Source organism: Choloepus didactylus, chromosome 15 (assembly GCF_015220235.1).
Source record: "Choloepus didactylus isolate mChoDid1 chromosome 15, mChoDid1.pri, whole genome shotgun sequence".
Taxonomy (NCBI): Eukaryota; Metazoa; Chordata; class Mammalia; order Pilosa; family Megalonychidae; genus Choloepus; species Choloepus didactylus.
The window spans coordinates 28,146,013-28,171,216 of record NC_051321.1 but is presented as its reverse complement, the minus strand read 5'-3'; the positions used below and the strand labels follow the sequence as shown (position 1 = coordinate 28,171,216).

General features: G+C 41.4%; 1 protein-coding gene across 1 annotated transcript in view; it reads left to right on the top strand.

Annotated features, from left to right (window-relative positions):
* SORCS3 (sortilin related VPS10 domain containing receptor 3) overlaps window positions 1-25,204 on the top strand; it is a 593,008-nt gene extending 567,804 nt beyond the window's left edge. The window contains exons 20-27 of the mRNA XM_037804383.1: window positions 617-750; window positions 9,316-9,439; window positions 10,909-11,021; window positions 14,837-14,968; window positions 16,728-16,827; window positions 17,744-17,849; window positions 23,028-23,188; window positions 23,991-25,204. Of these exons, the coding sequence (XP_037660311.1) occupies window positions 617-750; window positions 9,316-9,439; window positions 10,909-11,021; window positions 14,837-14,968; window positions 16,728-16,827; window positions 17,744-17,849; window positions 23,028-23,188; window positions 23,991-24,055 (935 nt within the window). The 3' untranslated portion in view covers window positions 24,056-25,204. The remainder of the gene's footprint in view (window positions 1-616; window positions 751-9,315; window positions 9,440-10,908; window positions 11,022-14,836; window positions 14,969-16,727; window positions 16,828-17,743; window positions 17,850-23,027; window positions 23,189-23,990) is intronic.

Below are 25,204 nucleotides of genomic sequence, written 5' to 3'. Positions count from 1 at the left end.
TCTGAGGCAAGAAAAGAGAAATTTGGCCACCGTTTTGCAAGCAGCTCCCTTATTCTTTGGGAACCTGGTATTTATTTCTCCTTCAATTTAGGGAGATGTGATTTTTCCCTTTCGTAAAACAGCCTTTCCAGCATCTGACTGACACCCACTATGTACTGCAGAAGACAAGGCCCAATGGCCAATCGTTGAAGAGGATGGAAACCAATTAACCATTGAGGATAATGGAAGAGACCTCCGCACAATGCCCTGACCCCAAATCACACTGCAGGCTAATCATCTGAAAGGAAATAGCCTGCTGTTTATCTTCCTATTTACTGGCTAAGTGTCTGGTAAACTAGCTTTGTCCTGGGACTGGAGGTTCTTAAGCCTTCCTGGTTGGGCTCATCAGACGCAAATTGAGTTTGGATGTCACTCAGAATATCTGATGTCTGATTTGAGTTTCCCACTAAACCCAGTGCTTCACTTCAAGCCCGTATACCTCCCAGCACTTGTGAGTTTGTGATCTTTGCTTTCTTACAGTTGAAGGTAATAGGGAATAAGAGTCTAGGAATGTGATAAAGATTGAGGATTTATTCTAGGAAGACAAACAATAACATTTTCTTTCTTCTTCCCCAAGGTCCTGTGGAGCACGTTCACCTCCAAGTCCCATTTGTCGCCATAAGAAATAAGGAGGTCAACATCAGTGCAGTCGTGTGGCCTAGTCAGCTGGGGACCCTTACTTATTTCTGGTGGTTCGGCAATAGCACGAAGGTTTGGCTCTTTCTGATTCATACCTGATTAAATCTGTATTGAATGCCCCCATGCTACACCTCTGCCACAACTTCTATGCTGATGCCAGGGACACTGGAAAATACCTAACGAAGCAAGGAACCCACATAATTTACTAAGACATGCCACCCCCTGCCAAGTTCATTGTTCTAATAGGAAAAGTTCAAATAATCATGAGGAAGAAAAAGTACTTTGAGAAATTATACAAATTAGGTGTTCTTGCTCTTCTGATCAGTATTTCCAGAATTTCATTTGCTCCAGTTTGTTTTCATCCTGGATTTTCCACTCACAAGCTACATAATATCCAGGAAGTCACTGAGATTAAGTGACCCCATTTGTGAAATGTGAATTAAATATCTAAAAGTACGGATGTAAAAATGAAAGGGACAATCTCATGAAAGAACCCTTATCCTACCTACTAGGCTGCCAGGGCCCTAAGAGAGGAACTAAAAGGGCCGAACTCTAGGTTTTCCAGATGCTCCCTGCTCCCAGCAACTGGGGATGGTGAAACCTGGGTTGAGAAGGGCCACGTTGTGTAAGCGCAGCTGGGAGCAGTGCGACTGAGGGTTACTTGGTCTGGGGGTTTAATGTTCTCTGTTCTGTGTTTGTCTTTCCCTTGGTCACCCTTGATGGGACTGTTATCACTCATCTTGGAGGGAGTTTCAGTTTAGCTTAGTTTTGTTTTGTTTTTAATAATTTAAGTAATATACTCCATCAGACTTGGAAATGGTGGAAATCTAAAGAGAGTGAGATAAATACTCAGTTACTGGTGTTGTGATTCCTTTGAAAAGCAATGTAACATGAATGTAGCAATGCTGTTTTTGTTTGATTTGAGGTGACCCAAGACAACTTCACCCCTACCCCCCGTTTCTGCATGACAAGGGAGGGAGATAACTCACCTCTGCTCATTTTCAGGGAGGCAGTGTGATGTGGTGAAGGGGAAGTGGACCTTTGAGTCAGGAGATATGGCTTAGGTTTCCAGCGCTGCCAACATTCTGGCTGTGTGAGCTTGAACAAGTCATTGGACCTAAGGCTTAATTCACTCAACCGTAAAGTGGAGAGAATAATGCCTATCTCATCTCCATTGTTGTGTAAGCTAAGTAAGATAGAATGTATCTACCTGGCAGGCACTAGGTACTCAGTAAATGGATGCTTTTTATTTTGTCATAGAAACTGGGCATTAGGATGGGTTGATAAAAGACAGAACTCGATTCTTAGATCCATGGACCCTTTTCTGTTTTCATTATTTGTGCTATATACTTTCAGATGAGTTCCTGAATATAGCAACTGATGCTGTTGCATTTCTGGGATTATTAATCACCAGGACAATAGATAGGCAGTTCAGTAAATAAGATCCCCCGTTTGATGCATTAGGGATGTGAAGTTGTCTGTGTGAGATGAGCAATCCAAGTTCAAACAACTGGTCAGTCCTTGCAGAGCCAGTACTAGAACCCACGTCTCCTAACTCCAGCCACCATGTACCATCTCCACCTCAGGATGCTTTTGTTGCAGCACACAGTTTTTCTCTGAGAGGTTATAGATCCTAAAATTCTGCTTCAAGACATAGCAGACATACATGGCAAAAGAACACATTCATTTTTGGGGGAAGTGGGGAGAGTGAAAGTTAGAGAAAAGATCTTTAAGTTCATTTCCACTCTGAGGATGTGATGTTTTGTCTGTCAGTCCAGGGAATTCTTTTCTGTCAGCGTCCATTTACCTGGTGATCTTTACTGAGACCCTACTGTGTGCAAAGAGGACCATTCTTGGCCCTATCAACACAGTGATTTACTCAGCACCCCACAACGAATCAAAGGCACAGTGTTTCTCTACAATATCATTTTTTCTTTGAGTGCTGATTCTGAGATCTGAAATGCCATTATGGTATCTAATAAATAATTGACATATAAAAGAATGGGCAGAGATTCTAGTTTCTGTTTACCTGATGATTATCTGTGTAAGCCTGAACAAATAACTCTGAGTTTCAGTGTCCTATTCTCTAATGCAAGTACGTAACCCATGTACATCTTTGAGTTATTATCTGAAATCTCTCTTCCTATCTGCTTTCTGTCTCTGTCTGTCTGTCTGTCTACCTACCTACATACCTACCTACTTACCTACCTCTCTATCTCTCTATCTGTCTTCATCTATCTATTTGCCATACCATGAGAAGCCAATTTTTTAATTACTGAATGGCTTTGTGGTTTGTTTGTTTGTTGATTGATGATGAATTAGGTGTTCCCTTGGTTGGATTTCTCCATCTGTAAGCCTGATCATGAAGTACTGCACAAGCACCCAAATTCTGAAGGCCCTGCTCATTGGTTTATGTTCCTGAAGAACCAAGAGAATGATAATCCACAAGAGCCAATAAAAGGGAACACTTAAGGAAAAAAACAAACCTAGGCTGGACTCCAGACTCAGATTCTTTTCTGCTCTCTGCCTTTAGTCAAACCATTTACTCTCTTTGAGCCTTAGATTTATTAACTGTAATGCAGGAGTGATAATAGTAGCACCTATACTCTATTACTTTGAGGATTAAGTCAAGAAATGCATGTAAAGCACTTAGCACACATCTAAGCACTTGAAAATGGTAGTCGCTGTTGTGATCACCATTTGCATCAGCAGCATCTTCATCTAGGTGACAAATCTGACTTAATCCCACAGATTGCCCTTTTTTCTCCAGGAATGCTTTTGAAAGAAGCACATTTTCAGTGCTTTTAGCTAACATCATGCCAGAAACACATCACAGTGGCCTCAGTGCCTAATAATTAGTCAAATGAGCACCATCTTTGGCAAATGGGTAAGGAGTCTTTGGGTTTCATGGTGACTGCTCTGCTTTTACAGATACAAAAACCAGACTATAGCTTTGAATGGCAAATCGACCTGTAAAAGGAAATAATAATAATTTTGACCATTTATTGGTAGTGCTGGCTTTTACTTTGCTCTTCATATACATTATTTTATTTAATCCTTAGAACCTAACTGATGGAGAGACCTCACTTTACAGAGAAAACAGTTGTGCTAATTACCTTAGAAAGTTGTGTTTTATGGCTATGTGTGTGTGTTATTACTGTAATTGGACAGACTCATCCAGGTGGTTGAATTAAATCAATAAGAGTTACTTGACTTCCATTTTGTTGACAGCCCTTTGCTTGGTGCTATTTGGGGTAGCAGAGCACATCCAACATTGTCCCTCCCTTCAAGGAGGTGACATTCCAGATGAGGAAGCAAGATGAACACACATGCAATAACTGGTGAGCAAGCGGACTATATAAGCAAATGGAAGAGAGTGAGCGCCCCTGAAATTCAACCATAGACTCATCTATCTGCAGACTTGTCAGGGGAGATGTGAATTTCCATCAGTCCTTCATGGATATTTTTCAAGAGCCTGCATTTTATGCTAGAGGTTGTGAGGAATGCAAAACAGTGTAAACTGTTTTTGTTGCCTTCAAGAAACATATAATCTATTTGAGAATATGAGGTTAACATCCAAGAAAAGACATTAAAAGGTAAGGCAACAGGAATGTAGCTCAAGCAGCCTAGTGGCTGATGAGTACAGGCTTTGTCGGTCATGGAGTGACTCATAAGAGAAGTGGTCCTAAGCTGGCATTAAAGGATAGTAGAATTGAGGCAGAAACAAGGGAAAGGAATTTCATTGCAAAGGTAAGGCTCTTGTAATGGCTGTAGTGTGTATAGACCGAATCAGGCAGTGTAGAGGATTCATTTGGGCAGAAGTTGGAGAAAGCACTGAAACATTGGGATGGTAAGATGACAAGTGGCTTTTTGAATTCCCAGATATACCATAAATGGATGTTTTTTTCATAGAAAATCAGATTTAAGATAAATTGGTAAAAGATAGAACCAGATTCATGTACAGTGATATATACAACAGTGAGATATTTTTGAAGAGTTTTGGATATATTTGAGAATGTGTGGGTGTGCGCACACGTTTGCACACATTTGAGGGAATTTTTTTTTTTTTTTACCTAACTGAATTTTCACATTAATGCATAGTCATAACACAGCTATAGATACCATTTTGCTTTATTTCATTCTGGTATTGGTGTGTGTTTTAGATTTTTTTTTTACATAGTTCTAATCATAGTATATTTACAATTATATATTCTGTCTTTTCCACACTTCATATGATAAGCAGTTTTCACACATTACTATATAATATGCTGAAGGTTTTACGTGAGGCAAGCATAGTGATTGCATGGCCTGTCCAATTTGGAAATTACAGCTTTTATCAAGGTATGCATTTTTAATTGTGGAGATTTTACCATATTCAGTATTAACCTGACTTACTGGATATGGGAAACTGCTATAGGCTGCATCCAAAGATTTCCCTGCAGCTCCCTGTTCCATTAGTCAAGTGGAAATCTCATAACTAACTAGTCACTCAGAACTTTGTTGTGTTCTTGCTGGGCTCAGCGGATAAATATGTGGCCTGTCGCACATGAGGGATTCTCTTTGTGGACGGATGCAGCCCATGGCCTGGGCAGGGGATGGAGTGTTATTCTAAGAGATCTCACCATGGGCTGGCCCTGCAGCTTGGACAAAACACAGAGGCAGAGAAGTCAATTGGCCGCCTGTTGGATTTGCGAGGCCAATTTGCTAGGATTAACTGAGGTCTGGCTTAATAAATGTGTCTGCTTGCCTAATAGATTTGAGTAAATGAACCTTAAAATACTTGACTTAATTTAGCATTGGGCATCAGATATTGATGGCCGACGAGAAACTCAAGAATCCTGTTGAATGTTCCAACTTTGCGAGGAAGGTGAAATCAGCCATGATGCCATAATCGCTGATGAAAAACAAAAGCAATTTGGAAAACAAAATTAGCTGCTACAGTTTCTCTAGCACAAAAATCTATGGACTGCAACCCAGGGACCAAGTGTTCCCATTCAGCACAGTTTGTTTGCTGTGGCTCAGTGCCCTGGCTGGCTGGCAACATGGCACGCTCCCTCCCACCTCAGATGGCATTCCCCTTGTCCTGCAGCCCTGGATCCTTGCTTGGCCTCTGGATATCCTAGGGAAGCAGCCAGATGAGATCAAATCTGTTGAGATAGGAGGGATTCTGCTCCTTTCAGAAGGAGAACTGGTATCCAGCACAGCATCGACCACCCAAACCATGGGTCAAGAAGAGGGGCCCCACAGGCTCTGAGAGCTGAAGAAGATGCTTTGGGAGTACTGACAGTTTCCCAAAGAGAAAACTACTAAGGGAGAAAATGCCTGGTGGTCAGAGGTGGGAAGAGATGAGAGATGGCTGAGAGCAGTGAACCAAAACAGAAGCACAACTGTAATACAGTCATGGTCAGAGAGAGTAATTCATGGAGTCAGGAAAAATAAAAGTGTATTGACTATTCCTTTGTGTTTTGTTTTCCCTCCAACACTTTATTATGAAAAATTTCAAACATACTCTAAAGTTGAAAGAATTCTACAGTAAGCATCCACATACCTACCACCTAAAGTCTGCCATTAATATTTACTGTGCTTGTTTTGTCACGCATCTATGTATCTATCCAGCTTTCCACCAATCTCTAATTGTTGATTCATTTACAAATTAAGTTCAGACAATTTTATACTTTGTCAAAAATGCTGCTTCAGATAAAAAATCATTAACTAGAGTTCAATATTTTCTTACAGGTGTGTTTTTGCTTATTTTGTTTTGGAGGGGATTTAAAATGTGTCAAAAATATAGCTGTACTTAAGGTGGGCTACATAAGTAAGTGCCCTTTTCTCAGAAAATGTATAAAGAGGTGTCAAGTGTTAACAGGAGCATGATTTATGCAACCTACTCTTAAATGTTTAGTAGATTTGATGGATGGATGGAAGGAGGGAGGGAGGAAGGAAGGAAGGTAGGAAGGAAGGGTTACAAAATGTTAATAGTTGATAAATCTGGGTATCTAGGTTGGGGGGGTACTTCAATGTAGCCCCACCTAGTTCTGTTTTCATATTATTTTTACAACTTTCCTGTAACTGAAATTATTTCAGAATAAAAGTTTTAAACAATGTTTCAGTAATTAATACACAAATCTGAAGGGTGCATTTATTGTTTTGCCAAATGCATATCAAGACATAGAGTATTACCTTCACTCCAGAAAGTTCTCTTATGCCCCTTCTCCATCAATCCTTGCCCCCAACCCCCAGAAATAGCTAGTGTTCTGTTTTTTTCACCTTAGATTTGTCTATTCGAAAACGTCATGTAAATGTAATCTTACAGTATCAATTCTTTTACGTAAGGTTTCTTTCACTTCTCATGGTTTTGAGATTTATCTACACTGTTGTGTATATATCAGTATTTGTTCTTTTATAGTCCTGACTAGTACGTCATTGTATGAAATACTGTAGTTTGTTTACTCATTTTCTTATTGATGAATTCCTGGACTGTTTTCAGGTTTGGGCTGTTACGAATAAGCTGCTATGAAATTGCTTGTTTGTTTGTGGACATATGTTTTCTTTCCTCCTGACTGTACTCCTAGGATTGGACTTGCTGGGTCATAAGTTATGTATATGTTTAGTTTTATAAGAACTTGCAAGAAATTTTTCCGAAGTGGTTGTACTGTTTTACATTCCCGCCAGAAATGTGTGAGTTTTAGCTGCTCTGCGTCCTCATCAGTATTTGGTATTGTCATTTTTTAAAACTTTAACCATTCTGTTGGGTGTAGAGAGGTAACTTATTTTCCTTCCAAAAATACAACTAAGGTGATGAAATAGTTGAAGATCTCCTGGCTGACATGTAATGGGTTGACCAGTAGGAACCAGAAAGTTAGCCTTAAGCCATTCATCATTCCCATGGATTCTGATTGCTGAATGGTCTCACAGATCTACTAACCCAAACCCTTCATTGAACACATAAAGAAATTGTGGCCCAGAATGGGGGCAAACTTTGTCTAAAGACACTCATTAAAATGTAACAGAGTCAGAGTTTCAAGTTGCAGTTATTATTATAGTAGAGAAGACAACTCCCTAGCACACAGGTTGCTACTCCCTTATTCCATGGCCCAACTTGCCGTCAGCTTCCTTCTCCATACAGGATTCCAAAGTATGCTACTGCCCTGTGTATGGCAGTGCTCATTTACACCTGATCCCTTGTTTAATTCAGAAGGCCACGTCCTTGTGTGTGGATCATCTCAGATGCATGAGTGTAGGGAAGAATGCATGAACCCTCAGGTTTACCCTTATTTAGGGAGAGGAGTATATCTCTTTCTTTACTCTCTTCCTTCTTTCATTTAACAACAGAGAAGAAACAGTGTCAGAAGCTTGGGGCAGGGTCTCTAATCCTGCCCAACTCCAGCAATCAGCCTGCTCATAAAAGGGCAATAGAATTTTAAAGTAGAAGAAATCGAATTATTGCTTCAGAGGCCTAGTTGAAAATTCTGAATTGCAGAGGTGGTCCAGCATGGCAACAGAGACGCTGTCTCCAAGCTGCGTCTTTGAGCCTCTGCAGGGCTCTGTGTGCTTGCGTCGAGGCCCGTGGCCTATTAAGGGTGTGTGGGCATGTGTGCGTGTGCTGGCCCATGCCCAGTTCCTTAAAGGGAGCTCTGTGCATCCCCTAACTGGCCATGTTATTATTCTCCATTCCGTTGTTGTCCTGACACACCGAGAGGAGAGGCAGCCTGCTCGTCTGTGTTTGTGACATCTCTTTATGAGCTGCCTTAGATCAGCCTCTTACCGTCATGTCCTCCCTTCCAAACAGCAGAGAACCTGAGATGGCAGGACCTACAAATGGCCACTGGATAATGACTCTTCAATGTCATGATCTGCACTCTCATCTTTCCAATATCCACCTGCTTTTATGAAGATCCTGATTCTCATAGAGAAACTGTTACATTTCTCTCTTTATCTATGGGAAGCCTTTATCTGTTATAATGATCAGGAAAAAAAAATGGACAAAAGAGCATAGATGTCAGTTTATATCTTTTTCTACCTATTAAAAAAATTAGAAGTGCCTTGCAATGGAAAACACAGATACAATAAAACAAAAAGCCATTAATATGGCTGTGAATCCAACTCATATATATTTTCTGCTTTAAGTAAGGCAGTGTGCTGAGAGTGGGGGGTAGAGAAGTAAATAAAATGTGATCACTTTTCTCCAAGGTCTTCCAGTCCAGTGGAGTACAGAATGAAAAGACAGATGACACGTAATACTGGGAGAGAGGAGAAATGCTCTCCTATTCTTAGAGCCAACAAGGACAGATTACAAAGCTGCTTCCACTTTGCCCCGGGAGAAAGGACAGAATGACACACAAAATCCAGGGTGTCCAATCTTCTCTTCATCCCTCAGGGTTAATATTTTCCAATATGTTTCAAGTATATTAACACTCTCCCTGGATGCTGGGTATAATCACAATTTTAGGAAGCCCTGTAAAATGTTGTGTGTGTCTATATGTGTGTGTGTTTCTCTCCTTTTCTTTTCCAAGTTAGGATCCCTTGGTGGTATGCAAATGCTTTGCAGATTTGTGACAGCCTCAGGATACAGGAAAAGAGGAAATCTGGTATCCCAACTGAGGACTAAATGGGTGTTTTTACTTCTCTGATCCATAGCCCCTCATCACCTTGGACAGCAGCATTTCCTTCACATTCCTTGCAGAGGGAACCAACATCATCACCGTCCAGGTGGCCTCTGGGAATGCCCTTATCCAGGACACAAAAGATATCGCAGTTCATGGTAAGCCCTGAAAATTGTCCTATGATGCCCCCTCCTCCCTTGCCCATCTCCTCTAACCATCCTAGCAGCAATCGCTGAGTGTGTTAGAAATGTCCCAGGCCACAGGGAAATTATATATAGGCCACAAGAGGCAACCAAACCTGCTTCCTTCCCTATTTCAGGATGGATACTGGGGTTCTAAGAGAAGCAGGTCACAGACACACATTTGTTGTACCCTGTGATGTGTCTACATCACAACCTGTTTGCGGTTCTCATTAGCCAGACATATGTATCCTAAGTTTAAGGAATGCAAAACTGGAAAGTCTGTCACAGAAGGAGCTAGAACTGATGTCCTGCTGAGGTGTCTACAACACATTTGCAATGACGGTGATTTCAAAAGCTTGAGAAATCATGGCCTGGCTCTTGCAGAACTCATAGCCCAGGTATTGAGATGAATATATAATGATGTGTTTTTTTTTGATTGTTGGAGATTCCAACATCATTGGATGAAAAGGCTTGAGAAAAAGACCAAGAACATAAAGGTAGAGCAAGCAAGTCAGGAGAGCAGTAAATAGTGACACCATCCTGTTCTCAATGTTGGAGAACTATTCTTAAATATCAAAATTATTAAACATTAAATTAGTTGTGCTTGTGCCACCATGCAACACAACCTCCCCCGGGCCTTAGGAACAGCCTCCGTGGCTAAGGTCTTCTAGAACGGTGTACTAAAAGGTGTGAGCCTCTACCTTAGACCGTATTTCTTTAGCTTCATTGCAGGTGAGTGTCTTTCGCTACTCTTCTGCAAACTTACTGCTCAGATTCTCTCAACAGGCCCCTGGAATATTTTTAAAGTAAACATTGTTATTGAAGCATATTGTGTATTCAGAAAAGTACACAGATGATAAGTGTTTAGCTTGATGAATTATCACAAAGTGTACACACCTGTGTACCCATCACCCAGGTCAATCAATAGAACATGCCTCCCCCCACTCCCCCTCACTCCTTACCCCCCCTCCCCACTGCTACCGCCACCCCCTAGAACCAAGGGCTCTTTCAACTAATCTCCTAATCCTCCAAGGCAGTTTCTAGCAGGATGGACAAAGGAACTGAGGAAAGGAGAATTGAAAAGGCTCCATTCCAACCAATTCCAACTTGTTAAGGCTCTTTTTCAGCTCTGCATGATCCCACCTACAGGAACAAAGGCCTGTCTTTGGGTTTCATACTTATCTTTCATTTCAGATAATTCTTTATAGAGACCAAAAGCTTAAAATCTTAGGGCCTAGAAGACCTGTAGGGGACCAAATCTATTTATAATCACCAAATCCAACTCTCTTTCAGAGGGCAAGAAGCACGCTTAAACTAAGCAATATAGCTGAAGCCCCCAAGAGTGTATCCTTATGTTATTGCCCAAAGATTTCGGAGTCCCCTTGCTTGTCAGTCCCACTCCCACCTCCTCTCCCCAGCCTCCTTCACACACTCTCTCCTTGCAGAATACTTCCAGTCGCAACTCCTGTCGTTTTCTCCTAATCTGGATTACCACAATCCTGACATTCCTGAGTGGAGGCAAGATATTGGCAATGTCATCAAGAGATCTCTGGTTAAAGTAAGTTGGCTTTATTTTTGTTAAAGTGTTTGTGAATAAAGAAAAAAACTGGATGGTGTAATCGAGAACACAATTTTCTTGGATTAAAAACCATAATTCTACATTTAGATAAGGATTATTTCTCTGTAAAATAGAGGGAAAGGAAGAAGGGAGGGAGTGAGGAAAGAAATGAGGAAAGAGAGAGAAAGAGAGGGAGAGGGAGAGAGAGTGTGTATGTGTCCAGTGCTTGGAGGATGGAAATTGATCCTATGTTTATCCCGAATTTTTCTAAGGAGCTTGACCCCTAAATGGACCAGTCATGAAAGTACATTAAAATCATGCACTTGGCCAGCACTTTGCTCACCAAGAGTGTCTTTTTAACAAGGAGTTCAGACTCGCAAGACTACCCTTGACTGCTCAGAGGGCTACAGGCCAGAAAACATGCCTGCAGGGTAATAAAATGACAGTTAAACTGAAGTCAGATTTGCTTTGGAGAAAGTGAAAGGGTTTTGTTCACCATGTGCTCGGGGCTAGGCACACAATGATGAAGAAAGCATGTTCTTATTCAAATGTGGAAATAAGTCTATTGAGTGACTATTTCTGTGTGAGAGGTATAGCCAGCATCCCAAGGGAGACAGAAGAAAAGTGTGATTCACTCTATCCAGGGAAGTGCAGGCTTGGCACAAATTCAACAAATACTTGATGAACTACTGGAATGGTATTTGGAGGAGATATTTGAACTGTGTTTTAAAGGACAAGGGGTATTACTCAGGGAGAGTATAGTGTCTTTCGGGTGGAATGATAGCACGTGAAAAGTAGCCGACTATGGAAAGAATACAGATACTTGGGAAATGGCAGAGTTTGGTATAGTCCACCTGGGGGCTGTTAAGGTAGGTATCGCTAAAGTTGATTAGGATGCTTACGTCAGATTGTGAAAGGTCTGAGAAGCTAAAGGCAGGTTGGTATACATCCTGTAGGCACTGGGGAGTGTGAAAAATGTGTTGTTGGTGTTGTATTAAGTAAGAAAATGCTGCCAATGGATATGTATTTTCAGTCAGTCACAATGGTGGCAATATAGACGATGGACTGTTGGGGTGGGAAGTGAATAGGGTGACAGAGAGACTTCACAAAAGATGCCCAGTTAAAAGACTACTGCCATTTTCTAGTCCAGAGAGATAGGATCCTGAGGACAAGAGATTCACTTTTCCTTACGAAGTTAAACAATAGAATTGGTGATTGATAAAATGTAGTGTGGATTAGGGAGAGGGAACTTCTTTCTGATAAGAAGAGTAGATAGGAGATGGCCCAACCATTAAACAAATCGGGGATTATGTAGGAGAAATAGCCTTGGGGAAAGATAATGATTTCTTCTTTTATATAATGAATTTGGAGCATGAAAGAAACACTGGGTGAAGATAACCAGGATAATTGAAAATAGAGGTCTGAAGGTCAAGCACAAGTTCATGTTGGAGGGGGAGATTTGAGAGCTGAGGCTATGAAGATGCTAAGCTTCCTGGGGAGAGTAGGGGTCTGGGAGGACATGGATGCTGGTACTCCCCAAGGCAGGGGGGAAGGATTCAGGGAAGGACATGGAGGAGCAAATAGAAAGGAAGCAGAACAAATAAAAGAGAATGCTGTGAGAGAATTCCTATGGGGAGTTGTCAACAAGATTAACTTCACCTCCAATCTTCTTACAAAGAGGTGGTTCATAGAAAAAGATGAAAATGAAATTGCCTTTGTTCCTTTGAACGTGAAACATCCAGAACTGTGTGGGTTTTTTTTTTTTCTATGATTGTATTTATTAAAAACATACTTGGTTTTTCATATATAATTTCATAATCATCATCGTCAACATCATAATCATGCTGATTGATGCTGAGGTCTTAAATCTCTTGAGGAGTAGTCTCTCACATGTCCCTTTGGATGGGATTAAGTGATTCTAGACACACAGCTACAAGGTACTTCCAGTTCCTTAACTGACTGGTGCTCTCTGAGAACCCAGTTCCCTGGGACAACAGTTCATTGCAGCCAGGGTATTGTTGGGTTCATCCCCTTCACTCCATTTGGGTGATTCTCTGCATTTTGCTCCTTGTCTGATCTCTGGAGCCTTCCAGCCCCTGGATGGTTAAGATAAGACCTTCTTGCCCCATGGACTTGGGTACTTGAAACTTCTACCTCCTCGAGGGCCATGGCTTCCAGGAGGATACTGAGGGGTCTGGTAAAGGCCCCTTGGAGTTCCCAGAGGATGACTCCCTGACTGGCGAACTTTTTAGGCTTCTGACTGCTGCTTCTTACTTCCCTGTAGGTTGGCTCTCTCACTGTTCTTTATCCCATCCCTGAGATTTAGGTCCCATCTGTGAGGCTAGTTCCAGATAGGAATCAGAGCTGAGCAAATGGGAAATGACTAACCCCTCCTCCTCTCTTCGAATCAGCAAGGATTCATTGAGTCTCTGCTCTGTGTCCAACCTCTGTCAGAACAATGAGGTAGCCACAAAGTGGAATTCTGAGAAAGGCAAGCACACAATGAAGAACCAGTCAGAGAGAAGACTGGACAAGATGGATACAATCATCCGTCACAGTGGACGTGATCTGTGTCCCTGAAATGTGGCGGCCATGGCAATCTGAAAGTGCTTGCTGTAGGGACTGGAGGAGATCACTGCAGGAAGCAGCAGTCAGGGCAGACTTCTTGGAAGAAGCAAGTATTTCAGCTGAATCAAAAATCACATAGCATATTTGGACTGGCAGAAGGCAAGGGTGTTGTTCAGGAGACACTACAGGGGGAGAACTCAGAGTTTGTTTTCTTTGGGAATTTGCCATGAGACAGAAGCTTACCTTTAGGTTTTTTTAATCACAAAGTAATAAAATCTTTTACTAAACATTCAGGAATAGAAAAATTCACCCACAATCTCAGCATCTTAATGCAACTTTTAGTGTTTTGTTATTTTTCTTACTTCTCTACATTTGTAACAAAACAGATCAGAATGCAGCTATCATAAGCATTTTTTTCAATTTGCCTTACAGTTCTCATTCTCATTTTAATGGTAGAATAATATTCTATTGAGTGATTATACCATTATTTACTTAAGGTTCCTTTTTTTTATTTTTTAACTATTTTAGTTTTTCCCATTTGTTTGCTATTTTAAGTAATGTGAACATTTCTTCCTGCATATGGCTTTTCTGTACTTTGGATCAATTCTTTAGGACACACTCTCCAAGTTACAGTTACTGAATGAAGGGCATGAATATGTGTATGGCCTTAAAGTAAGTCTTTGGGAAAGCAAATTGGCAATATGTACCCATTTTTAGTGCTGCCAGCAACAAATGAGGAAAATTCCTTTGCTGCTGCCTCATCAGTATTAGCTATTTTAACTTAAAAATTATCCTGCTTTAGTAAGTTAAAACAAGTGCTGCTTTGCTTTTTTTAAATTTGCATTTTCCCATGTTTGTTTATAACTACTGCTTTCTCATTTGTAGTCAGTCTGTTCATGTTCTAGCCAGAAGTTTTAGTCCTCTTAGAGCAGAAAAATGGAAAATATGGGAGGAGCTTTTGCAAACGTTCCAGAAACTAATATTTTGAAAATCACTTGTATGACTATTTCAGTTGTAGCAAAAATGTATGTAGGAGCAGAGGAGGCAGTGACATTAATGATTCTTTATCTAGAAGTTCTAGGGGTAAACAAAAAGAAAGCCTAGATCTATTTTGAAACCAGTTCCTGAAGTGCTGCATTGCAAACACTTCTGCGAGCCTTTAAGCCGCACATGCTCTGTTTCTCACTATTTCTTGGGGACGGCTGCCTTCCCCAGGACCTCAGGCTTTGGGCTAAATATCTTTGCAGGTCACCAGTGTCCCGGAAGACCAGATCCTCGTGGCTGTGTTCCCTGGACTCCCCACTTCTGCAGAGCTCTTCATCCTCCCCACCAAGAACTTGACGGAGAGGAGGAAAGGCAACGAAGAAGACCTAGAACAAGTAGGTGAAAGAAAAACTGGCCAGGACACTTGCCTCCTCCTCACACTCTGAAGGGACACAGAGTAATCCCCAGACATAAAGGGGGTACCAGCTGTCTCCCACTGGTCCAGTAGCCTGTTAGTCCTTGTCCATTGCCCAGGGCTTGGAGAACAATCCCCTCACCCAGAAAAAACACCGATGCAAAGAGATGGGATTATTCAGCCACACAGGGAGAAAAAGCACCGCTGGCTTCATTCATTCCAGAAGTTGGCATGCCTGCTCCTTGCTTAATGTCTCCGTTCTAATGACTTGTCTTGGGGGAGAGACAGAGAGAAGAATTTGAGTTCCCCTATCTATTCTGGGAAAATGTGCTTCTTGACTTTAAACTGCACTGGCCCTGGAGATTCTGGTCAATTTAAGTTCTGCTTCTGGGGAGAAAAGAAACTGCTTTTAAACACGTCTCTCTGGAGAGAGATGGATTGCCTCATCTTGCTTTGACTAAGGCAGCAGCGTTTCCAAAAGGGATTATGATTTACTGTCCTTATCAAATGGGCATATAGTTTCCGTGACCTGCACACTATCCTGGTATTAGGGAGATGGCCAGTCCCAGTTTTCCTCCCTGGCTTACTCTCTGCTCCTGCTGGGGTCTGATTGGCTGCACTCGGCTTCACCCTGCCCTGCCTTCCCAAGGTGCTAAGTCAGGAGAAGTAGAAACAAGCGAGACTGGGGCTGCTGAAAACCAGCATGCAACAAATACAATTGCTCCTGTATGAGGGAATCATTGTACAGACATCTTCCATGTCCCTATGGTACCCACCTGTTTGTCACCCCTTCCCTGCAACCATTCCCAGTCCTCAAGCAGCACAGATGTCATAACAGGCAATTCCTCTGGAAATGAAATGGTTCCTTGCCTTGCAGGATTGCTTGTTGAAGTTGGCCAGAAATAAATATGACTTCTCAATGCATACTTCACTTTTACAAGACCTCTTTATACTGAAATAGCAGTGGCATGTGTGAACTATATTTGGAAGCTACCATATCCATCCATTTAGATAAATAGGTAATTATGGTGATGAATAGCAGCTGCGATATTAAGGTGCATAAGGCGAGGTAAGAGTTAGGGACCACGGCTTAAGTCTGCCTCAGCTTTCATGTGGGAATTACAGAGTGATTAAATCGATGTTATGCGTTCTGAGATTTGCTGGGGGAAGGTAAAGAGGAAAAACTATTCCACAAAAAGGAGGCAGCTTTTGCTTTGATGCTTGCCTCCCATTGTCTCTAAGATAGAAAAAATGGAGGAGCCAGCTGGGAGAACACGTGCCTGCTTTAATCCTAGCAGGGGCCTCTCTACCCTGTGTATATTACTTGATCAGATTAAAGAACTAATGATGGTTTGACTGTCTTTCATTGGAACCCACAACAGTTTTTTCTACAGTAGGTTATAAAGGTGTGGATGAAAGAGCCTTGAGCTAGGAGTCAAATGAAAATCTATGTCTGCTATTGATTCTAATTCACTAGGTGACTATGGATACTTCTTTGTGTCTTATTCTCCTGTCCAGTATAAGAGAAAATACTAACTACTTTCTTGACTTCCCAGGGCTCCAAGGGCTGTGCAAACCAGACTGATAAGGATTTTCCAATGTTCTTTCATAAACAGAACTATGGAGCTATCCCCTGATTGAACATGGCTATTTTTTTTTTGCCTATTGACATTCTCCTTGGTTTCTTCCCCCATGAGGAGACTCATCTATGTCAAGTCTTCCCTTTCTTTATTTTACAGGTTGTAGAGAAGCTGTTTAATGCTCTAAACCAGAATTTGGTACAGTTTGAGCTGAAGCCTGGGGTTCAAGTCATTGTGTATGTCACACAGCTGACATTAGGTAAGTGCCTGCTTGGAAGCATAGGAAATGGGTGTGCCTGAAAATGACTTTGTAAAAGGGCCCTTTTGTGTAGTGACATTTCAGAAAGATAACCGAATCTTTTTGGAGGCATCCTGTTGAGGTGGCAGGAAGACTTGCTTAGGAATGGCACTGCCATTCAACCCCTGGATGATCTTGGGGAATACCACAGTTTCTTTGGACCTTGATTTTTTTTTTAATATACAGTAGTTGGGATTGCATTTGGTAGACCCAAGGCTCTCTTAATTTTCACAATTCTCTGATTCCATGAATCTTGATTTGGAAGCCAGATTAGATAACTTTAAAACACCCTTCCAATTTATGATGTCTTAGTGTAAGTCAGAATGGAAACCACTTCTAGTTGGTTGATTTGTGAAAGGAATAAAAAAGCCATGCCCCATTGGGCATCCACTTCTGGCTCTCTAGGTGAGTATATTTGCTAAATGGTTCTTATTAATGTAAGACTTTTAAGATGTGACGGCTCCAGATGTACCCATCCAGCTGTGTACAGAGTATAGAAAGAGAATGAAACACTGCATTAGTATTTAATCCAAAGTTTCCAAGGAGCTGCCTACAGTCATTACTGACAGGCAGACCTATTGTTAAAGAGAAAGAGCAGTCAAGCCATTCTACTACCTTCAGCTGTACACACAAGGCTCAGTTTACATCAAGAAAAGCAAGATTTCCCAGGCAGAGTAGAGGAATTTCATTTCCCTAAGAAGCAGTGGTTGGGGATTCCATTCTCAGCAGTAAGGACTGCTGCTTGTGCCCACACAGCATGCCCAGATTGGAGTTGGAGACTGGCAATAAGGATGGAGACCAGTTAGTCTCCGTTCTCCAATGGGTACTCTCTTCAGCTAATAGCTTCCAAGTGAATGTGACTGTTCTTTCCTCCTAGCTCCATTGGTGGACTCCAGTGCTGGGCACAGCAGCTCAGCCATGCTTATGCTCCTTTCAGTGGTGTTTGTAGGCCTGGCTGTGTTTCTGATCTACAAGTTTAAAAGGTATGTGCTACTGTCACTCAGTTGTGATCTCTGGACCGGGTTCATGGGAGCTGATTCTTCCCATAACGAACATCCCTAAACTCATCTCAAAAATGTGATCTTTATTCTCCTTGAAACTCTGTTTGGCACAGGAAAAAGCAGGAATGGGTGAAGGTCAGGAAATAAATGGATTTAAGAATCTGAACTCTATCCAATTTATAGGTATAATGAATTAGGAAAATGAGGGCTAGCCTATGAAATCAATTTTTTCTCTTCAAGAGAAGTGTAAGGGTTTTTCAAACCTCACCCAATTTCCAAATAGAGGGCTCAACTGTTTAGAAGATCTTTCTCTACAGCTTAGCAACCATGCAGGGTGGTTAAGCAGAGAAAATGCAGCCAAAACTGACATGCACAGGTACAGAGACACATACACATTTTCTTATCTTGTGTCACAGCTATCCAATATTTCTGTATAATTTGCATACTGAAAATATTCAAACTTATCCCTCTCCCTCTTTTTCCTGTTTTAAAGGGAAGGCAAGCAGGAGAAACAAACTGAACATGTGTTCAGAAATTATTGCGGAAGACCACAGGAGGGATGATATAGGAGGATGCTTATTAAAAGCATGAAATTGAGATCAATAATTCTGCTCTATTATTCAAATAACATTTATGCCAGTAGGTGTACTGGTAGAAATCAGACAGACCTGATTTTAACTTTTAGCATTTATTACCATGGGCAATTGAATTTGCCTCTCTGAGCCTTTGTTTCCTCACCTGTAAAATGGGGGAAATAATAATACTTCATAGAGCGCTATATAGTTTAAATTTAATAATCTCTATAGGTGGCACATGCTTAATAATCAACAAAACTGAGCTATTATAAACTACAAAGACACCTCTGTGTCACAAACTGGCACACACTAAGGACACAAAAATGTTATCAGTAGTATGGAGATGTGCTTCTTAAGAAGCCTGATCTTGGGTAAAATAAAAATATCAAGAAATATGTCAGATGAGTTTCAAAAGCATAGCTTGCTCCTGGGAGTCTTTCTAGGCACTGGAGGTAATGCTTTTAAATTTTGGAAGAGATCAGCTTTACTCTCCCATTCCCCATCCCCACAACCCTAGTGGATGTCTGATGGCTTGGAAACTCCAGTTTCACTCAATGCACGTCTCAGCATTAACCGCAACAAGAGGAATCCCTCCAATGACTTTCCATGTCCAATAGCAGGACAGAGTCAATTTACCTTCTAGTCAATTTATAGACCAATATGTGTTTGTGGCTCCTTGGATCAAGACATATCTACCCACCTGTTCCTCTTCCTTTGAAGAGGGGAAAAAACCTTTATATCACTGTTAGAGAGAAAGGTTCAATATAGATATGGTCTGGTTAGGGCACCATCTGTTTATGGATGTGCTTCAGTTACGGGCAAAGGAAAATTTCTCTCATCCAAAGATTTGATTGTGGGGAAGCCTGGTGGTGGCTGGGCCTTGAAGATCAACTAAACCAAATTTATCACCTTCTGGCTCCTGGTTTGCTGAAGACAAGGGCCAGGATGAGTCCTGCAAAGAGACATCTGTGTCAGGCAGCTGCCAATGAAGGCAAAATGTATCCTGTGACTTCAGACATTTTCTGTTCTTCTATTAATGCTGTTAAACTCCTTGACAGTCAACTCATAAATGTAGGCATCTCTAAATGTGAACACTGTAATATTTAAATCTGTGCCAGGTAATGGCATCCCCAAATTATTCTACCTTGGTAGTTCCCAAGTAGCAGCCAAGAATCATGTAGTTAAGGCTACAGGAAGCAAATGCCAGTCAACCTGGGTAAGCAGCAGAGTGAGCTAAGAGTAACCAGTATCCAGCTACCCTGTCTTTCCCAGCCTGTTTTGCTAGAAGTTTCCGCCCCCAATACTCAAGCCCTTAGTTTCAGGTTCTATTTTGCTTTTATTCCTTTGGTCTTATTCCCCTCCCCAGCCAATTGAAACCCAATAATAGCTGTGTGGAGGGTGCCTGGTTTGCTGACAGTAAAGGTCAGATTCTTTTCCCTGGATGCCCAGAGTCTCCTTTGCTGCTTTCATCACTGTCCAATAGAACTTTCTGCAGTCATGGTCATGTTCCGTAATTGGTGCTGTGTAACACAGTCACTCTACGACTGAGGACCTGAATTTTAAATTGTATTTCATTTTAAATAATTTAAATTTAAATAGCTACATGTAGTTGGTAAACATCTATTGGACAGCACAATCTAGGAGAAAGGGCAATTCTGTTTCTGTTTCCAGATCACTGGCCTTGCTGTGTTTTCTGACCAAAACCTTTGGTTTTTTTAATCTTCACCATTAACTCATTAAACCATTCAGTAAACATTTATTGCGTGCACTAAAAATGATCTCGTCATCCCAATTGGTCACGTGACAAGAGGAGGAGAATAGTTATCATAAGCCCTAAACTTCTTTTAAGTAAATCTCACCCTCCTTCTCACTATCGATCTCATTCTTGGATTGTGGCTGCTATTTTCTGATATATCAGGTAATATAAATTAAAAATCATTATGAGATAGCTTTTACTTTCTGACAATTCTGCCTAGCAAGATCTTCTTTCTAAATCTGTAGATCTGCTGTTTCTGTTACCCAGGAAAACATCTGTAGCTTTTATATTTTTCCAGACTTGTTTCAAGTAGGGCTTTCATTATAGTCTGAAGCCTATGTTGCTTTCTCTAAATTTTCTCCCACAGGCCTCTAACACCCATCATATCTGGAAAAAATGATTATGGTGCCGATTTTTAGGAGACTAGGGATTTTCCATCTTACCACTCCTGTTAAAATCTCTGTGATTGTGTGGCCCCAAAAAATGTCTCAATCTCTGATTTCATCTCCAAAAATGGGTTTCAACCTTAATTTATCTTTCTGTTCCCACAAATCCTACAAGAAAATATGTTAAGAAATGAAAAACAATTTGATGGTTTTTGAATTCTATAAATTGTGACATGAAATTCATTCCCTTCCAGCCATCTTCTTAAAAGATGAAAAATGTGCCTGTGTTTAGATGTGATTTTTGAGATTGAAATAAAATGAATAATCTTTATAAGGGAAAATGTATCCAAATTCTCATAGGTATCATTAGGAAAGCAGGAAAGGGTAGGCCAAGAACTCTGGTTATGACTCTGAAGTACACAGACATGTGTGATCAGGAATGGTTTGGCTGCCCCTAGCACCTGATAAATATTACAGGTGATCCCAATGTTCATTAGTAATATGTACTTTTATGATTAGAAGGAATCTAAGTCATTAGGCTGCATTTCTGTTTAGATAAGAAGAAGAAAGTAGAGGCCAGCATGAATTTTTAATTACACTCATTTAGAGAGCCTGCAGTTTGCTGCCTGCCTCACATAGAATCTATTCATTTAAGGTTCTTGTAAATTATATGAAGCAGGTGTAGGCCAGTAAGAGTTGTGAGGGCCCAACCTTTAATATATGGAAAGCAAACATTAAAGGCATGAAAACTGAACATAAAGGAAAGGTAGAAACTACCACAAACATTAAACCTACTTTCAGATTTTTCTCTCTGAATCAGCTACAGGAAAACCTTATTCAATGCCTCTACAGTCTACTTCATTGGAAGGAGGGGAAAGTAGAAACTGGAAAATACCCTTAGTTGCTATGAGGAGAACGGAGTGATTTTCCTTTAGAAGTGTACATGATGGTGGGGCATTCTAGATTGATGTGGGTACAGTGTCCAAAGCTTAAACCACATCTGTGTCAGTAATCAGCTTCATGAAATGCCTGGACTTTAGTCCAATTTTTCCATCATTTAGGTGAGGTAATTGAGGTTTTCTCTAGATAAAATATTCAAAGGTTAGAATGTGATCTTTTTATTTAAGAACACAGTATATGAAAGTAGAATGAGCAGACTTTGGGCTCATTCAATCATTCATTCATTCAGCAAGTACTTAATGAATATGACCCATTGCCAGGCACTGTGCTGAGTTAGGTTTACAGCAGCGAACATAGAAATCATAATTCTTGCCCACATGGGGCAAGGTCTAAAGGGAGAGAAAGACAGGAAGCAAGTTAAAAAAAAAAGAAAACACCTATTACATCACTCCAAACGAACAGCCTATTTATTTATTCTGTTGACCCTGAAGAACAGGGGAGGGAAGGTGGTCAGGGGAGGCATCTCTAAGATGACATGTAAGCTGAGTTCTGATGGACAGGAAGGAAACTGTCATGAGAAGAGCAGAAAGAGGTTTGTTACAGACAGAGGGAATCCTGTAGCTCCATGTCCCCAAGATGGGGAAGAGAGCGTAGAGTCTTGTAACTGAAAGTTTGGGTCTTGGACCAGTGGCAGCAGCATCACCATGTTGCTCAGTAGAAATGCAGAATCTCAACCCATTCCAGACCCACAGAATCAGAATCCACATTTTAACGAGGTCCCTGGAGATGCATAGGCACACTCAAGTTTGAGAAGGGCTGGATTTGAGGAATTCAAAGTGGCTACAGAGTTTGGAAAACAGTGGATGAGGAGATGAATGCCCAGAAGATTTCAGTCTGAATCTGCCTGTCCTTCCAACCTCACATCTCTGTGCCTCCTGTTTTCAAACCTATTGGCTTTGTGGTTTTGAAAGGAGTTGTTTAGCTTCTCTGTCTTCCTTAGTCCTCTCCATAAATATAACCCGAGAAGGAAGCTATTGTTATCACCATTGAACAGATGAAGAAACTATCAGAGCATTTAAGATTCCTGATCCCTGGACAGTGCTCTGAAAATAGTGGAAATCGCTCTGATTCTATTATTTCTTGGATCCTCTTTTGAAAAACGCAATGTGAATTGACAAAAGAGATGCAACTTTCAAGGGGAACAGAAAGGTCTTTCCACTATGATGCAACCTCATGAGTCTCAAAGTCCAATTTCTTTACATCTTAACAACAGGCAAATGTTTTAGGGTTTTAATGCATAACTGATGTGTAATAGCATTTCCCTTCTATTTACAGCTGCATGTTTCTTATCCCTCAGATAGTTCTGTGGTTTCCATCTTCCCTGGGCACCCATGGCCACAGTGTCTTGGGGTGGCCTATCTCTTCCCCCGAAATAGATCCTTCCTGGTATGGCTGCTTCTTCTCCGTATCACCCAATATATCCAATTGCCCAAGTACGGCACACCCTGTGATCATAATCTGATTTTGCTCCCACCCCATGTAGGAAAATCCCCTGGATTAACATCTATGCTCAAGTCCAACACGACAAGGAGCAAGAGATGATTGGGTCAGTGAGCCAAAGCGAAAATGCCCCCAAAATCACCCTCAGTGACTTCACTGAGCCCGAGGAACTGCTGGACAAAGAGCTGGACACCCGGGTCATAGGTAGGTGCCCCTGTACCACCTCTTGCCAAACCCCTGTGTCCTCTCTTCTCCATACTGCAGGTCAGCCAGTGCTCTTGGCACGTCCTTCAGACAGTACCGGACTGGAAGGTGGGGAAAAAACAACTGACTACAGTGACATAATCATGTTTCAAAATTTGTCTGCCACCTCTGGCCACGCAAAATGGCAGATTGTTTTTTCCTTCAAAATCAATCAGAATTGGAAGCATTGGTGGGGCTGGAGGGATGAAGCCAAGTAGTCATTATTGTTTGCAATTTTCCATTTTTTCAATGAAGCAAAAGTATTACTGTCCTTATCAATAACCACACAAGTGTGGACATCAAATACCTCTGGGTCCATTCTCTTGCTCTGCCTTTTACTTGCTCTGTGACTTCTCTGTGCCTCATTTTCCTCATCTGTGAAATGGGAATAATAGTATCTCTCTTCTGGGATCATTGTGATAGTTAAATTTTGTAATGTTTTTAGCATAGTGTCTTTAGCATATGTAAGTGATCAATACATGCTGGCTATTTCTGTTGTTATCAGTAGATGTAAATGGTGCTCAGTGTATTTTTCCTACCTTGTATGCTAATGTAGAAAGAAGATAGCAAATGTCAAACACGGATGAAGGAACCTGTCAGTGTCAGTGAACTGATGGGAGAGAAGATCCAGGGGCCCTATTTAAGAAATAACTATTAAGCACCTGTTCTAGGTGGCTGGCTATTTAGTAGTGAATAAAACAAAGATCCCTGCCCTGGTGAAGTTTACATTCTCCTCTCCCTGTGTCTTTTCTCTCCTCTGCAGGCAGCATTGCCACCATTGCGAACAGCGAAAGCACAAAAGAGATCCCCAACTGTACTAGCGTGTAAACCCAGCAAGCCACGTGGTCAACCACCCTTCTGACTTTTTATTTTTGATGATTCCTATTACTATTATTATGGAAAAATGAAAACATCTTTTTTACCTTTTGTTTCTCAAGGGCCCCTTCATAAATAGCAGGCAGACGCTTCGCTTTGGGAGAGAAAGGCATTCTTGGCTAATTGAAACGAGAGAAAAAGAAAACTGGCTGTATTTGTGCTGAGAGCAAAGAGTGAAACTTCCCACAGCCTCCTTGCTTTATTCTGCCAGTGGTAGGACAAGAAGTAGGACTGTCTTTCTCCTTGTGGTCTTGTTTAATTTTTCTTTTATAAGTTGGGTTGCTTTTCGCTAACCTGCCATGTCCCCCTCCCCACATCACCAAGCTCTGACTCGGTTTTCTCCCCACCGCCCTCATGGATAACACAAACCATTTCCCAGTTACATCCGCAGGAGGTGGGTGGGTGGGAAGTGGACGTGGCTGCGGAAAGCATGCACACCTGATGGAAAAGGCCCTGCCCTGTGCATGTCAGAGAGAGGCTGCAGATGGCTTACTGTATATAATTACAATGTAAATAGCTTTTTATTTCCTAAAATAATTTAATGTTTAGTAAAAAAGAAAACAGAAAAAAGAAAGATACTTGTGTTGGCTTACACACCCTCGGAGCTGACCAACTCCCAGGCCTGCTTGACGTGTTGGGTTCTGGATGTTCTCCAGTGGTCTGTCGCACTTAACTCTTGCATCTCTGTGTCCACACCATAGCTGGTTTCTACTTATGTATATAAAGGTGGGGGGCGGGGGGAGGACTTCTCTGGGGCAATCGATAAAGGAAGGATTGTGGTGACAGCAGAGAACATGTGGGTCTTTTTGTTCCATCAATTACATGGGAGAAGTTTCAAGAAGACGCCCACTAGAGACTTTAAACTGACACCCAGATGGGGAAACAAGGCTTCCCTTCCAAAAGGAAAGCATTGAGGATATTAATCAGCCCGGGAAGAAGAGTTTTCTCTGAAGAAATCAGGCAATGGATCTAAAAAATGATGATTATTCTGATTTCTGGTTGGATTCCATGGAAACGCGTGTGGGGAATTCTAAAACTATGCTTAGCTTAGCAAAGTCCCCTTGATCCTAGGTTATTCCCAGTGAGTGCCTCTTAGCATAG